The sequence below is a fragment of the Ochotona curzoniae genome, unplaced genomic scaffold, assembly GCF_017591425.1.
Source record: "Ochotona curzoniae isolate NIBS_2020 unplaced genomic scaffold, NIBS_Ocur_1.0 scaffold_4701, whole genome shotgun sequence".
Lineage (NCBI taxonomy): Eukaryota > Metazoa > Chordata > Mammalia > Lagomorpha > Ochotonidae > Ochotona > Ochotona curzoniae.
In genome coordinates, this window is record NW_024467122.1 from 69,177,551 (window position 1) to 69,193,268 (window position 15,718).

The following is a 15,718-nucleotide window of genomic DNA, read 5'->3' on the forward strand; positions in this document are numbered from 1 at the left end:
GGAGACCTGGAGGGAGTTCCTGGATCCTGGCTTCGGACAGGGACAGCTTAGGCCGTTGCGGTCACTTGGGGAGTGAATCATCAAATGGAAGATCTTCCTCTCTGTTTCTCCTCCCCTCTGTATATCTGATTTTGTAAAAAAATAAATAAAATCTTAAAAAAAGAGAGAGATACATTTTCAATTCATTATCTGATCCTCAGCACCAGATTAGCCTTATTGCAAAGATGGGCAAAACCATGCAGAACAACCAGGAAGTACTTCTGCATTAATGACACTACATAAAAGACAGGCCAAGCTGTAGAGGTTTACCAGTGGCCAATTTCTGTGTTCTTTAAAAAAAATGAAAATAAAATAAATAGCACAAATAGGCTTTATTTTGCTATGTAGGGGCATATCAGTATCATGGGATGAGGAGAATAAGTCAAAGGCATGAGCAAATAAACAAGCCAATTGTACCAAACCAGATGTGTTTAAATTAACCAAGTGACAGTTTGTGCCTCAGTGTCAGAACGACTGTCACACGAGGTGGGGTAGGAAGCACCGTAACATTTAGTTGCTCAGGGGTTGCTGAGCAGCCCCAGAGAACCTCCAGGGGGCTGCTCCCTCAGGCTGGCGCTGGCCACCCCTCCTGGCCCGCTGCTGCCTCCTCAAGGACACTCTTCCTCGGCCAGTGCCTGCAGCAGGGGTCCTGGCTGGGGTGCTCTGGAGGTACTGGAAAGCACTCTGACGGCCCACCTGCCTCTCCACACAGTTAAAGGTGAGCGCCACGCCCACATTGCTCTTCATGATTCTGGAAGAGCCGTCAGACGTGCCATCAAAGCACCTGCCAAGCGCTATCTCCTTGGCTGTGCGGGGATCCTGGTCAGTGACTGTGTAGATACCATAATTGTGGCCTAGCGGGTCCAGGGGTGCCAGCATAGTGTACTCGCTGCTGTCGTTGTTGACCGCCAAGGGTAGGTGGTTGACCAGGTACTCGTGCAGCATGGAGTTCACGCTGACTCGCTGGCAGCTGCCCTGGGGGATGACTTTGACCAGGGTGCGGTCCACGCGGTCCTGGTCGTAGAGCATCCCACTGCACTTGAACTCCAGACATGCTGATGAGACATTAGGCTGGTCCCTATCTCGAGTGCTCTTCACATCTCGGATCCCGTACAGCTTCCCCACTGTCTGTCTGTGGGTACCCCCCATGTTGCGAGATCGCACATTCACCTCCAGCGGTCCCACAATCTTCACCTTAATGTAGCAGGCCCTGAACTCCATTGGCTTGGGCCACCACGCTAAGTAATCTTCAGTCCAACCCATGGGGTCATCTTCATTGAAGGGGACCGTGTTGTAGTCATACCGATCTCCCTCAACCTGGTAGAACCGGAAGTGGGCTGCACTGGGAGGTGCCTCCTCACAGGCCCTAAGATTCTCAAAGGCATAGATGGGCCCATTGCTCTCCTCAGCTGAGTTGGGCCTTGGCTTGGCCATGCTGATCTGGAACGCTGTCTTTTTAACGCGTGGGTCCTCGTGGTCTGTCCGACGATACTTGAGCTTGTTGAGGTAGGGCTGGGGCACGCCAATTGCATTTGGATTAAATTTGGGAAAGGACTCTACTGCTTCCAATTCCTCCCCAGCCAGACTGGCCAAGACGTAGGCGGAATAGGCATCAGGGGACTGGTCGTCACAGAAGGCAGGCAGGCAGGCTCCATTGGGGCCTGTAATGACACTGTCGAAGCGGCCCCAAGCCCTAGGGTTGGATGAGAAGCCAGTTCTTGGCTCCAGGTTGATCACAGAGACCACGACCCCCTGGATCTGCTCGCTGGGCAGGAACCTCTCACTCCGATAGGCCCTCACCTTAACAAAGCACCTCCGGCTTTCAGGGACATCCAGGTTAAACAGCCTCCTCTCCCGGATCTCCAGGTTACCCACCAAGAACGTTCTCTGCTCCCTTTTGTTCCTCCCTGGGCTCTCCAACAGGAAATCACCTTCCTCCTCCCATAGCCCCGTGTCAGGGTTGAGTGACCAGAGTTTCATGGCAGACAGATGCTCTGGCATCTTGACCTGGGTCGAGTCAAGTCGGACTTTCACCTTGCCAGCATTAAGTGGCTTTGCCGTGGCCTCCTCTGTGAAGTCCACTGAGAACATACCGTATGTCCGAAGGGGCAAGGTATCTCCCTCATCATTGACAAAGTTCAGGTCACTCTGAGCGGCTGTGGCTGTGGAAACATCACGTGGATCCAGGAAGGTAACACTGGCCTTCACTTTACCAGCATAGGGCTCCCCGTTCTGCTGGAAGAAGCTGTTGGATGGGATCTCCAATTCGGCCATGGGATCTTCGCCATCCACTTCCCCCAGGGGGATGACGTTGGTCTCCGTGGCTTCCAGGATGATGGGCTCTTTCCGGCGAAGCATCTTAATCTCATGGAACACAGCACTCCCCTTCCTGTTAAAGGGCAACACTTTGGTGGTGTTGACAAACTTCTGCAGTCGGTCCACAAACGTGAGTACCAGCCTCTCTGTATCCTGAGGTACGTGCAGTGTGAAAGTGCCCTTGTAGCCAGTCATGCTTACACGGTGGCCCCCCAGGTATACATGGCCAAAGCGCATGGGCTCCCCGGTGTCCGCTGCACTGACGCGGCCCCGCACAATGCTCCTTGTCTCCGTGCATCGCTGGCAGCTGCACTCCGCAGCCACCTTGGTGGGCAGCGTGTACCCATTGCATTGGATTTCCCTCTCCTCAGTCTTGGAAATGCCACAGCAGTTCTCCACAGCATCCTGGCACCTGAGGCCGTGATCCTGCTGTCCGGCACAGGTCTTGACTGGGCAGCGGCCCACGTCATAGTAGAAGGAGTTGGTGGCATTCTGGAAGCAGTCATGGGGCAGCCTGATTAGATAGCTCTCAGGGACTGGGTTGCAAGGAGCCGCATCAGGCGCTGTGGAGGGAAATGGAATGTGTACTAAGATGTAAGTTCATGTTCTACTCAAAGGGCGCCTACTCTAGAATCACCTCTCTGCTTTTCAGAGACTATGGATGCTCACAGAGCTCTCAAGAAAGGGAGATGGAGCAGTTCCTGCTAAGCCTATTGAGTACTTATGGAAACAACACTGGTTTGCTAAGACCACTAGAGTGGTTCTCAATGACATGGTCTTGAGAAAATTTGGGGGTGTTTTAATGAGGGGTGCTGCTGGTATGGACTGGGGCCGTGGATGGTTCAGGTCCTACAACACCAGGCACTGTCCTGCCAGAAGAGTTTTCCTGTCACCTGCATGGCCTTCCCATTTATGTGGGAAGATATTTAGAGCCTGTTTAAGATGATCGGAGCCTAGCATATTTTACATGGCTTTAATTACACACTAATTTTTGAAAGGATGCGAGCTCCCCAAGTGAACCAAGTGAACTCCCCAAGTACCCACAACAGCCAGAGCTGTATCAATCTGAAGCCAGGAACCAGGAGCCTCCCCAAGTCTCCCATGCGAATGCAGGGTGCCAAGGCATTGGGCCATCCCCCACAGCCTCCCCAGGCCACAAACAGGGAGCTGGAAAGGAAGTGGAGCAGCTGGGATACGAACTGGTGCCCACATGGGATCTTGGTGCATGCAAGGCAAGGACTTTAGCCACTAGGCTACCATGCCTGGCCACATCCCCTTGCTTTCTAAGAACAAGTTCTTAGTTGGTTTTCAGTCTCAAGCTTCCCCTACCTCCAACTTTAAATTTCAATCAAGTCACTCTTTCTTTATAAGGCTTCCCTGCTTTCCCCACTCCTGTTCTTTTGCTCACATCAGTCCATGGCTACAAATCAGAACCTCGTGGGCAATTTTAAACCATGCAGGCTCAAACCATATCCCATGCAGGCCAATTACATCAGGCTCTCCAGGAGGCCAGATGGAGGCATCTATATTTAAAAACAAACAAACAAAAAAACCCCACTCAATCAATAGTGCTAATAGGCACCCCTGGCTGAGAACCATTATTTAAGGCCTAGTAGAAAAACTACCCCTTAGCACAGCCATCTATGGGCACTCCTTTCTGGTAGGTATCATTCTCTCATGCAGTTAAAAGTTTATGGTACTTTATCTCCTGTTTTAGCTGCATTTTTCCATCTTTATTTATATTACTTCACCCCCTCCTCAAAAGATGACTGTGATGGCAAGAATCAGGTTCCACCTATGTGTGCTGGAATGCACAGCAGACAAACCTAAGTTCTTACTGCTCAATTGTGTCCATTGGGCTGTGAGCCCCACTGCAGAGTCAGGACCCCTAGGAACTCAGACAGACTTACCTATGACCATCAGCTGGGCAACCCGGGATTTCACAGCCCCAGCATCGCTCTGAGCCTTACAGAAGTACTCCCCAGCCTGGTCCTGCTGCAGGTTCCTCATCACCAGCTTACTCTCATGCTTGTAGAGGGAGGGATCCAGCAAAGTGTTGTTGTGGTACCTGCCAGTAAAGAAGAGGTAGAGCCTGAATGGGCAATGGGGGAGCGGGCATCTCAAATGATGGTGCCAGGAGTAAGCAGCCAGGGACAGGCGGCTTGACAAGAAATGTTCTTATAGTTGCCAGTGCCACCTTGGATTCAGCTCATTCGAGAGCACTAATTGGCTTAAAGGGTTAAGTTCAAAGCCCAGCCCCAGTACATAACTGGCAATAGATCCTTGGACAAATCATTTCACCACCCCCTCTGATCCCTGAGCCTCAGCCTGCTGGACCATAAAGTGGGAGCAATAATTTGATCTCAGAAACATGATAGTGGCTGTAAAATGTTGGTAAAGAGTGAAGGACCCACAACCATTGGGGAAATACAGTGAAGGAAGCTTGGTCTGCTTTCTGGGGAGATACCAATCAAGACTCCAAGACCAGAGACGCTCTGGGAGACCCCTGCTTTCAGGGGTCTTACTGACTGTCTGAGCAGCCTCCATCACATTGGCTTCCACCTGTAAGTACCAGCCAGACTCCATATGGTGTCTTACTTGCAACTTGATCCTACTGACTAGTATGACTATTACTATTCATAAATCCAGACCCAACACAAGAAAGCTCTGGTCTCTGAGAGGGAAGCTGGGCCAGGTATCCAGCTGAAGACGTACCAGAAATACTTCTCTGGATTGGGCTTCCCCGTGGCCTTACAGCACAAGGACACACTCTGGCCAGCTCTCCGTGCTTTTGTCTGGGGACTTGTCACCATGTATGGAGTCTCTGTAGCAGAAGATAAAGAAGAATGTTCTACTTGTTCTGTGTGACAGGTTTCAGAGTGCCTTGCTTCCTCAGGGTCTTGGATGGCTTTTACATCGTATGGCTGTCCCCACCTCCACCCTGTCCACCACCAGCCCTGATACCTAAGCAAGCAGGTTTCAGACTGGAGGCTACCTCCTCTTCATCCTCAGCCTCCCAAGCAACACCCAAGAGGGAACCAAGGGGATTTTGTACCCACCAAGATTCCCAAGCACTCCCACTGGAACAGGACTGGCTGTTTGTGATAATGCAGTAGTCATGTTCTGCTGCCAACAGCAGAAATTTTTGGCGATTTGCTTTCCCCACCCCCACCCCTGCCACCAATAGTGTGCTTCTCTCTGTGACCTACAAACCTCACACCAAGGTGCTCAGGGAAGACCTCATGCATTGGATAGGGCAAATTATGCAGGTATCTGATGGACCAAAATAGAAAGCAGAGTCCATGGCATAAGTGCAAAGGCCCTGGGTGAGAGTTAGTGTGTTTGAGTGACAGTTGGGAAGACATGATGGCTGAAGGAGAGTAACCCAGTGTGGAGAGTGTATTAAAGGAGAAAAGAGAGGTAATGGCTCGGGTGGTGGGGGATCTGGAATCATGGCTTGCAACCATCATAAGGATTTGGAGTTTTACTGTAGAAAAGGTGGGGAAGCCAACTTTTGGCACCATGACCCTCTTATTGGATACTCTTACCCTCCTCACCAGCCCTACCCCAGAGCATGTGGTTACCTGCTCTCACGAACTCAGCATTGACGGTAGCTGCTTTCAGTCTAGTCTTAGGCATTGTGAGCATAATGGGAGCAAACTTGGTCTTTGTAATCTTCAAGACACTTTGACCATCAGGGCACAAACCAGGGACACGAAACCTCCCATTGCTGTCGGTCTGAGTCAGCAACTTAGGCTTCTTGGTCAGTAGGTAGACGGTAGCCCCTGGGGCTGGGGCACCGCCAGGGAGGGAGACAACTCCATGAAGTGTGAAGTCCTGGCACATGCAGGCATCGCAGTCAGCATTCACTTTCCCCATGGAGCAGGTCAGGTCACATGCTGCAGAACAAGGGACCACATCAGCAGGACTCACGTAGATCCCAGCTCTTCTGCAACCACAGTCCGACCTGCAGGTTCAAATGTGCTTCCCCTTACACTTTATGCCTTTGCTACTCTTCCTTCTCCACCTGCATCACTACCTCTTACTCATCCTTCAAGACTTAACCCAGGCTACCCCTTCTAGAAAGTGCCCCTGGAGAGACTGGTGTTGTGGCCCAGTGGATAAGACACTTCTTGTGTCACCGGCTCTGCTTCTTATCCAGCTCTCTGCTAATGGTCTGGGATGTCACAGACAGATGGATCAAGTACTTGAACCCTTTCTACTCAAATGGCAGATCTGAATGGAGTTCCTGATCCTACCCTGGTTGTTACAGCCATTTCGGGAGTAAACTAGCAGGTGGAAGATTCTCTCTCATCCACTTCGTTAGATAAATAGTTTTAAAAATAAATAGAAAGCTTTCCCTATTTCCTCAAGCTTTGATACTTGACCCTGCGCTGTGTTCCTAAATTATATCATATATTCCCATCAGAGCATGTAACAGATGCTCAGTTAACATTCAATGAGTGACTGATAAAATCCATCCCTGACAAGCCTTCTAACCCATCCATCTAGGCTGTGCCAGCAGAGGACAGTACCTGTACAAGCCTGGGACACACAGAGCCGGCCTTCCTCAGTGGCCTCGGTGCACAGTGACATTGTCTCTGCCAAGCAGGCACGTGTGCGGGTCTGCACGCCAGTCTGGCCACAAGCAGCTGAGCACTTGCTCCAGGCAGACCAGGAGCTCCAGATGCTCTCTGAGTCCCGGCGCAGGGACCCTGCAAAACACAGTCACAGACAGTCTGACCTTCCTCCCACAAGGGCCCTGTTAGGAAACTGATCCTGAGGCTCCTTCTGATGGGGTTGGGTCATCGATGTCATGGATGTTTGCATTTGCTGCAATGACTTTTTTTCAACAGACAGGAGTCACAGTTCTGGCACTCAAGGGTTAGTGGAGGCCTACACAGGGCTGGCAGCCAAGCACATGAACTTTGGCTTGCTACCCGAGGGTGTATACACGATCCCCACATTACTTCTCCATCTGTGGGGGAATTGCCACATATTCCTGCAGAAGTCAGGGCCTAGGATCTGTGGGGACTTGGACATCTAACATCCTTTGCTCACCTGCTCACCTCCAGTCTATCGTCCCAGACCTCATCCAGAAGACCAGCCTGAGTATTCCCTCCGTGTGACCACCACTGGCACTTGGCCTACCAAGTCAGGCTGTGTAGACGGGCAGGACCCCAGATGGGAGGGTGCCCATCTAAGCTCACCTGCCCCCACTCCATGTCTGTATTATCCAGTGTGTATGGGAGGGAGAAAAGGATGAGAAGAACATGATCTCTGAAAGCACAAAGGACCCACATCCCAGCTCTGCAACTCTCAGCCTGCAATCACAAAAAGTTACTCAACCTTTCTTAGCTTCATTTAACTTGTCAAGATGGAGATGCCTGAGGCCAGCATCGTGACACAGCAAATTAAACCTCCACCTGCAATGCCAGCATACCATAAGAACACAGGTTCCAGTACTAGACTTCACTTTAATTCCAGCTCCTTGCTAATGTGCCTGGGAAAGCAGCAGAAGATGGCCTAAGTGTTGGGCCCCTGTTACCTCGGTGAGAGACCCAGATGAAGCTCTGGCTTTGGTGTGGCCTAGCCCCAGCTGTTGCAGTCATTTGGGGAGTGAAGCAGCAGGTGGGAGATTCTCTCTCTCTCTCTCTCTCTCCCTGTGTGTGTTTGTGTGTCTATGTGTGTGTAACTCTGCCTTTCAAATAAAATAAATTAATTTTTAATTGAAATTTCAGATTTCTGAGAAGCCAATTGTAAAGGCTGAATAATATGGATAACTCAGGTGGATCTGTCATATCAGGACAGTGTAGAAACTTAACATTCCATCAGCATTTGCTCAGATCAAGCCCTTTGCATCAATTATCTCATTTAATCCTTATAAAAACTTCTAAAGAGATGCGTGATTCCTTATTCTGCACATGAGGAACCTGAGCCTAAGAGAATGTCAGGAAGTTTCTGGATGGAACATGGTCCACATGGTAGGTATAGGATTTAGTCCCAAGCAGCCTGACTCCAGAGCCAGGGGTCTTCACCACAGTGTCACTCAAACTCAACATGACAGGTTGCTCAGAGAACACCTAAAAATGTGGAACTCTATGGGAAAACTTCCAGCACTAACAGCATGGCATGACTCATTGTCCTGAGTTCCTGCCACCAGAGGCAGCCTCTGGCCTCTCCCTGTGCCATGGCTGATAGGAAGAAATGGTTGGGGACCACCTAGGCTCACCTGGTGGGCAGAGGAAGCGCACAGTGTAATTGGAGCAGTTACGGCCCTGCCGCTGTTCCTTGTTCAGGCACCAAAAGCCTTCGTGGGGGCTGCCATGGACCACCTGGCCATTGCTGCCCGCGGGCATCCAGTCAGTGGTCCGAGCCTCTAGCCTCAAGGGACGGGCACACACACGATCACCGTAGTAGAAACGAATGGCATCTAGCCGCTCATAGTCGCCCAGCCCACCTGGATGATCAATGTTGAACCATGTGGTCCACTCGCCACTGGGACCTGTGACAGAGACAGATTAGCAGGAGCCATCTCTTAGTGCCCCATGCGACTTCCAGCCACTTCCTGCTCAGCCCCTGGGCATCATCCCTGGGACCTCTTACACCCCTCACCCTGGGATTCCCCCCTCCTGGCTTCTCTATATCCCCACTGCCAAGATTTCTATTCAAGTTCTCATGGGCCTGGGTGAACCAGTCAGTAGCTTCCTGTCTGATCTGATCTCTGTGCTTCAAGGGTCGCCCTGTACCCCAGTGATGCCCCTTCCCGGCACAGTTGTCAGGGTGAGCTTGCTCCATGGATTGGGCCACACCACTCTTCAGCTAGCTACTGTCACCATGCCATCCTCATCTCCCCTGCTCCCTCCCTGCCAGGCTGTGCCCTGGCCCCAGGCAGCTGGGTATGACGCCTGCAATGGATTAGGCAGCTTCATGATTCTGAGATGTCTAATACACTAGGTCTCTCTTCCTGGGCAGATATATAGGCCAAATGTCATGTAAAAATGGACAAGCACTTGGCACCACAGAAGAGACACCATTTGGGATGCCCTCATCCAGTATCGGAGTGCCCTGGGCTCCGCCTCCACCCCAGCTTCCTGCACATCCAGGGATGCAGCTGGGAAGGCTCAAGGGATGGCTGCCAGTTCAAGCTCCAGGCTTCTGATTTGAGCCTTGCCCAACCTCAGGTATTGTGGGCATTTAAGAATTAAGCAATGGATAAAACAACTATCTCTCCAATTAGTAAATATATATATATATTTTTTTTTTTTTAATTAAACACACACACAATCTTTTGCAGTGGGATTGCAGAAAACCCTGAATTGTCTTAAGAATGACCTTCTCCCCCATCCCCCACCCTGTATTCTGCTCGTTGTGCTCTCCTCATTGCCCCACCACTCACTGTCTGGAGGGTTAGCAGGCTTGGCCAAGACACTGGGTGTCCTCTTCCCAGGCTGGACTCTTCTCACAGACTGGGTGAGCATCATCTGCCTCCCTGAGGGCAGAAGGAGAAGAAGTTGAACCATTAGTGGGGACCAGGATGAAAAGAAAGATACAGGGGCCTCATCCGGCAGGGGAGGTTCCTACTGGGATTCAAATCCTTCCTCCACCACTTACTGCTGTACAACCTTAAAAGACTTTTAGTCTTCAGAGCTCATTTCCTGGTAACATAAAGATGCATTTACAAGTTATTGTGAATGTAAAGGGACCTGGTATGTGGCACATGCTCAGAGAAAGAACATTGCCTTCCACTTGGTCCAGAAAACCCATCACAGATACTGGCACTGTTGCTGGCACTGTTGAGCACCCTCAGGCTGTGGCTCCCATGTCCGTGTCTGGACCTGTCCTTCTTGGCAAAATGGGGCCTCATTCTGTTCTTGATTCCCTTTTCCTGGGGATTGCCATGAGGCCTCAAGGAAATCAAAGGAAAACCTCTCTGAAATACATGAAGATTGAAAGTATGGTCTCTAGAAGCCCCATCCCTCCCTAACCGTGTGACCTGGAACAAGTGACTTAGCCCAGCTGACCTCGTGTTTTCTATCCAGCCATGAGGATGAGAACAGTTCCTACCATGGAGGACTGTTCACAAAGTTCACTTAGAGCAACACCTTACATGACGTGGACGCCGAGTGACATGTTAGTAACTCCTTTTAGCCCAGTGCTGTGCACAGAGCTGTACCAATTCCCTTCCTTTGGCAAAGTCCAGCTTTGTGACTCCACCCTCCCATGAAGGATGGGAATGGCCTCATTGAGAGAGTGTCCTCAATTTTCTGACCCTAGCTTGACTGGGTCTACCTAGGGATGGGTACAAGATCCTCAGGCTGCAGGAGGTCCCCCTCCTGTCTCACCCAAGGCTGGCTTGGGAGCTGCAGAATGGAAGTGGTGGGGGGAGGGAAAGCAGAGAGCTGCGAAAGCTGGGAGAGATGAACTCTCGTGGCAGGAACCAATTCATTATGCTGCTTGATTGGAATGATGGGAGTACTTTTTCATCAACCTAATCTGATTGCCTCTCATTTGGTTGCATGCTAATCATCTCCACACACAGCAGCTGGCACAATGGAAAGAGCCAGGCAGGGGGCTGAGCAGCTGGTGGCTTACACAGCCTCTATTCTGCATCTGTGGTCACAAAGCTCATGGGGACAGGCAATTAAAGCTCTAACCGAGTGTGTGGTTAGAAATCAGCAGGGAAGCGGAGGTGGGAGGGGGCGTCTAGGGCAGGGCTGAGAGCTTTGTCTGGAGGGTGAGCAGGTGCACTAGGCTGAGTCTCTCTACCTGGATGTCCCTTTCAGAGCTCAGGAACACCAAACAGGGACAGATCAGAGGGCAAGGAGATCAGCAGGAGTGTGGGCGAGGAGTCTGTGAAATTTGGCTGCATGATCCAAAGGACACGAAGCTTTAGGCCAGAAACATTTCCATGAAACTAAAAACAGACCAACACCCAAACCTTGCTTTGGAGAACCCAGCCAGCCCCTGCGATTCCCTCTAGCTTTGGCTGCCAAGAATGTCAGAGCTAAATTTAGTGTTCAGGGCCATCCACCCTCTTCCTTGCCTCCTCCCCTGCTCATCACTCTTGTCATTCAAGAGGTTTTCCATGGTGAGTTTTAATATTGGGAACTGTTTCTGTTTTTTTGCTTTTGTTTTTGTTTGTTTATTTTTAGGAGAAGCAGGCAGGGTGTGTGTTATTAGTAAATCCATAAAATGGCCTCAATTCCTAGGGCCATCATTATATGCTAAGGTAGATGCATGATTGGACCCCAGACCCGCTACGACTTCACTATAGCAAGTGGGAGACCTAGGAGCTGGCAGATACTTAGCCGGTACCCAGCACGGAGGTGATTTCCAGGAGCAGGAAGGAGAATATCCAGGCCTTGGTCCCTGCCATCTTTTCCCCAGGTCTTCTCAGGAATAGAACAGGAGACAAGGACAGTGCTTCATAGAAATGTGGTCCCCTGGGCAGGTTCTCAGATCCAGTGACCTGCAAAGAAAAACAGCTTCAGGTTCCCCATTTCTGAGTTGTCACCTCTTATGCATCAAGCAGAACTATTACTTGACCTGTCAAAGAAAGATCGTTGGAAGCATGGACAGAAGGAAGTCCTCAGGAGTGGCACTGGCCCAAGTTGTGATGATGGGTGGCTTCGGAGGGGCAGAGCCTCAGACTCCAAGTTTAACTGAGACAGAGCTTGGTTCTGGTCCTGAGTCCTGGCTCCAGGACTCCACAATAACATCAGGCACAGGGGAGAGCAGAAGTGAGAGAGAGAGCTTCAAAATGACGCACCCTGAGGTGCATCTGTTCCATCTCCCTTTGGTGGGGCTCACCTTCTACCCTTACAAAGGATCATACTGATTCTTTGTAGCCCTAGACCCCACCCTGATAGAGGAGGCAGTCTAGAGGGCCCACTGGCTCAGACACAGCACCTCCATGAACACATTCCCAGATGTGCATGTTGCAGCTGGAACACATTGCGGGGCTGCTTGTTTGGGGCCTGGTTGGGAGTCATGCAGCTAGGAACCAGCTGAGGAAGAGTGGAAGGGGGTGCACTGTTGAGGATCCAGAGCTCCCCAGTAACTGTGAGTACAGTTTAGGGGTGAGGGGCTGCAAGAATGGACAGAGGAAGACAGGCCTGGCAATGAGGGTGAGGAACTGAGGGGCACACATGGCCCAGACTCAGCAGAACATGTTTCTGTTTCGGCAGAGCTCTGGACGAATCCAAAGCTAGACAAATTCCAGGGGATTCCAAAGTGGTTCCTTCAATCTCCAAAGCTCAGGGCGTGGTAGGAAAAGGAAGATTCTTCCCCTCCAGAAGAAAAATCCAAAAGTACATGGATGTCCCAGGGGAAGAGAAAAGCAATTCTATGTAACAGATCTCCTAGTTAGAAAACCCGCTCCACTTCCCACCCCACCTGCTGCTCAGATAGGAATGGGTTCCGAGGTCTTAATTAATGCCTTCAAGTTTTATCTGAGCTCCTGAGACCCTGCAATATCATTCAGCCTGAGCCTGCTCCGGGGCCATCTGAGAGGCCAGGATGGCCGACAGTACCTTGTGGAAAAGCCATTTCCCATCTGGCAACCCACAGAGGTTGCTCAGTTCCCCACCTTCCCCCATTTCCTTGGCATTTTCCACGATGGCTAGGTCTCCCGGCCCACGCTCTTCAGAAGTCCTGGAAAAAGCAGACTGGCTGAACGCAGGACAAAGCTGGGTGCCCACAGGTAGAGAGACCCTCGGTGAAACCATTTGGGGTGCTGGGTGCTCCTGGCCTCACTTGGGGGAGGGAGGGAGAAGACTGGGAGGTGATGGAAGAGATGCAAGTAAGAAGGGGTGTCTTCTCTGTGGGAGATAATGGATCAGCCAGAAGTGAGGGGATGGGGGGCTCAGCGGAAGGTAGGAGGAACAGCAGAGCCAGAAAGCTGAGTGCAAGCAAGGGGCTGAGAGGAAAGGAGATGCAGCTCACCGGGTCTGGAACAGGACTTGGCAGCTGGGGGTCCGAGTATTCGCCTCCGCAGCCGTCCTGCCTCAGGCCCTTATATAGCACAGCTGGTGGCTCAGGCTGTGTGGCAGCCAGCCATGGGGAGCAGCAGCGAAACCAGATCTGAGCCTGGGCCTCCCCTCCCCTTGCCACATCCCCTGCAGTTCTCAGAGGCCAGGATTTCACATCCATAGCATTATGGGGAGATGCCGCAAAGCCTGGTGAGGGGCCAGGTGGGCTGCTGCCTGGGGCTCCTGGGGCCAGAGTCCAGAGACAGAGAGGTGGTCGGGAGGTACAGTGGGTGCTGGGAAAGAACCAAAGGGAATTCCACATCTGGGCAGTTATTTTGGGACTCTCACTGACCACCCGCCCCCAAACTTCCTTAGCCCTGGCACATGGCCAGTCTTAGCACAGCCCCCAAACAGATCCACAAGCGGCCTTAGCCACTCAGCTGGACATCAGCAACCAGAGTTGGGCCACTGCTGGGCACCTTGGGTCTCTGAGGCAAGCACTCAGTGAACTTCTGAAGGGAAGAGGGGCAGAGGAGTGGTGGGGGCACAGGAAGACACCTGGTGAGAACAGTTCTTTCTTACCTCTTCCTGGCACCTGCCTGTACACATGGGAACACCAGAGCTCCAGCAAGTGGACCCCTCTGACTTGCCAGACACTCTTGTCCTACCTGAAGCATCTTCCAAAAGTTAACAGAAAATGTGTATTTCAGAAAACCTAGGCAGGGATTCCAAATTTTTTGGCACCAAGATAACCTTAACTTTTAACGCATTCTCCATGAACTTTTTGAGGTCCCTTCACACATATACGCATATATGTGCGTACGTGTCTGACCTCCTGTCTGGGTGTCCCCCAGCCTGTGGCCAGCTGAACTTACAGGTGGTGTAAGCAGCTGCCTGTGTCTTGGGGCTCCATCAGCCCCACTCTCTACCCTAGGTGAGATTGCCTAGGATAATCTGCTGCTGCTGCTGCGACTTAGACAACTTTCTCAGAGTTGCTGATCACTAGGACAGAGCCCAGCTGGAAGCAGAAGATGAGGTAGGAGGGTTTTGGGGAGCACAGAGGGAGCTCTTCAGGCTCTGCTGTATATTCTTTGGCTCATCCAGCTTGGGCTGGGCTTCCTGCCTCATACCAGCACTGAGAGATGGAGGCCTGTTCCTGTGGCTGTCCACAGCAGGTAAACTCTTTCAACACACCTACACTGAACTCTTTCCCAGAGCAGGGAAAGTGAACTTTCCAGAGCAGGTTAAGGTGACCCTCATGGGCTGAGATTCCGGGTAGTTTGATGCGGGGGGAGCACCCTTTGTCTAGGTTGCTCTCCTCTCTGTCCCAGTTGACTGGGCCCAAGTGGGAACAGCCAAGGAATAGCCCAGCCAAACCACAGAATATTCAGAAACAGCTAATCATTATTGTGAGTCACATGGTGTCAGCGCAGTTTTATGCTGCAGCAGATAACTGATACACACACTAAGTCTCTTTCAGTTGCAAGTGATTGAATCTGTGGGGTGTAACAAACTAGTGTCATGCAAGCCACTAAGATGTAACGTGCTCTGTTACAGGTCACTGGTAACTGAACCAGAGGCCATTCCTGTGTAGTGCATTCCATTAGCTCCATGCATACTCCTTGACTAGTGTCCCCAATGGAGAGAATGTCTCTTTCTCAGTTGTTTCAGCAAAATTTCCTTGGGAAAGTTCTCATTGGCTCATTGTTGACCTAGCCCCTTTAAACTTGGAGAAGGAAAGCTCTGATCAACCCATTTCTGGAGCCAAGGGTAGATTAGAACCCATTGGGATCATGTGAACTGATTTTTTTTTTCCTCAAAAGAAAACTGTGATATAGCTACCAGAAATAAAAAGAATAGATTCTGCGAGGTGAATAATAATGCATTTGTACTGAATCCACAGCCACAAACCAAGTGCCTTCTTCCTAGAATGTCTGGTTTATTGACCTTGATATCAACAGTCAGGAGCTAGGTCTGGCACTATGGCATAGCGGGTAAAGCTTCCACCTGAGATTTCCACATCCCCTGTGGGTGCCAGTTCAAGTCAGTTGTTCCATTTTGAATCCAGTTCCCTGCTGAAAACAAGGTGCTGTGTATGAACACCATAGGGATGCAGAGGTAACCCTGTTTTAAGTCCGAGGAGCATTCTGTGGTAACCACATTAAGCAGAGGAAGGAGAGTTCTCCGGGGTATGTTGAGGGGGAGGTGCTGTGGCCCATGCGCTAAGAATCTGCTCTCCCCTGGCTTCGACTTGGCTCAACCCTGGCCATTGTGGTCATCAGGGGCGTAAACCATGGATGGAAGAGTTTTCTCTCTTTCTTTCTCTCCCTCCTGTTTTCTCTTTCCTCTGTTCTTCCCTCTTTTTCTATAACTCTGACTTTCAAATAAAC

At 51.0% G+C, this 15,718-nt stretch overlaps 1 protein-coding gene across 1 annotated transcript; it reads right to left on the reverse strand.

Annotated features, from left to right (window-relative positions):
• Positions 1 to 549: 549 nt before the first annotated feature.
• LOC121149240 (cartilage intermediate layer protein) lies at positions 550 to 11,734 on the reverse strand. Its single transcript, XM_040969739.1, has 8 exons — positions 11,674 to 11,734; positions 9,751 to 9,847; positions 8,588 to 8,853; positions 6,891 to 7,070; positions 5,940 to 6,254; positions 5,071 to 5,179; positions 4,266 to 4,423; positions 550 to 2,918 (listed from the first exon to the last, which is right to left on the reverse strand). Exons 1-8 carry the CDS (start codon positions 11,732 to 11,734, stop codon positions 550 to 552), a joined length of 3,555 nt encoding a protein of 1,184 aa, XP_040825673.1.
• Positions 11,735 to 15,718: the final 3,984 nt, after the last annotated feature.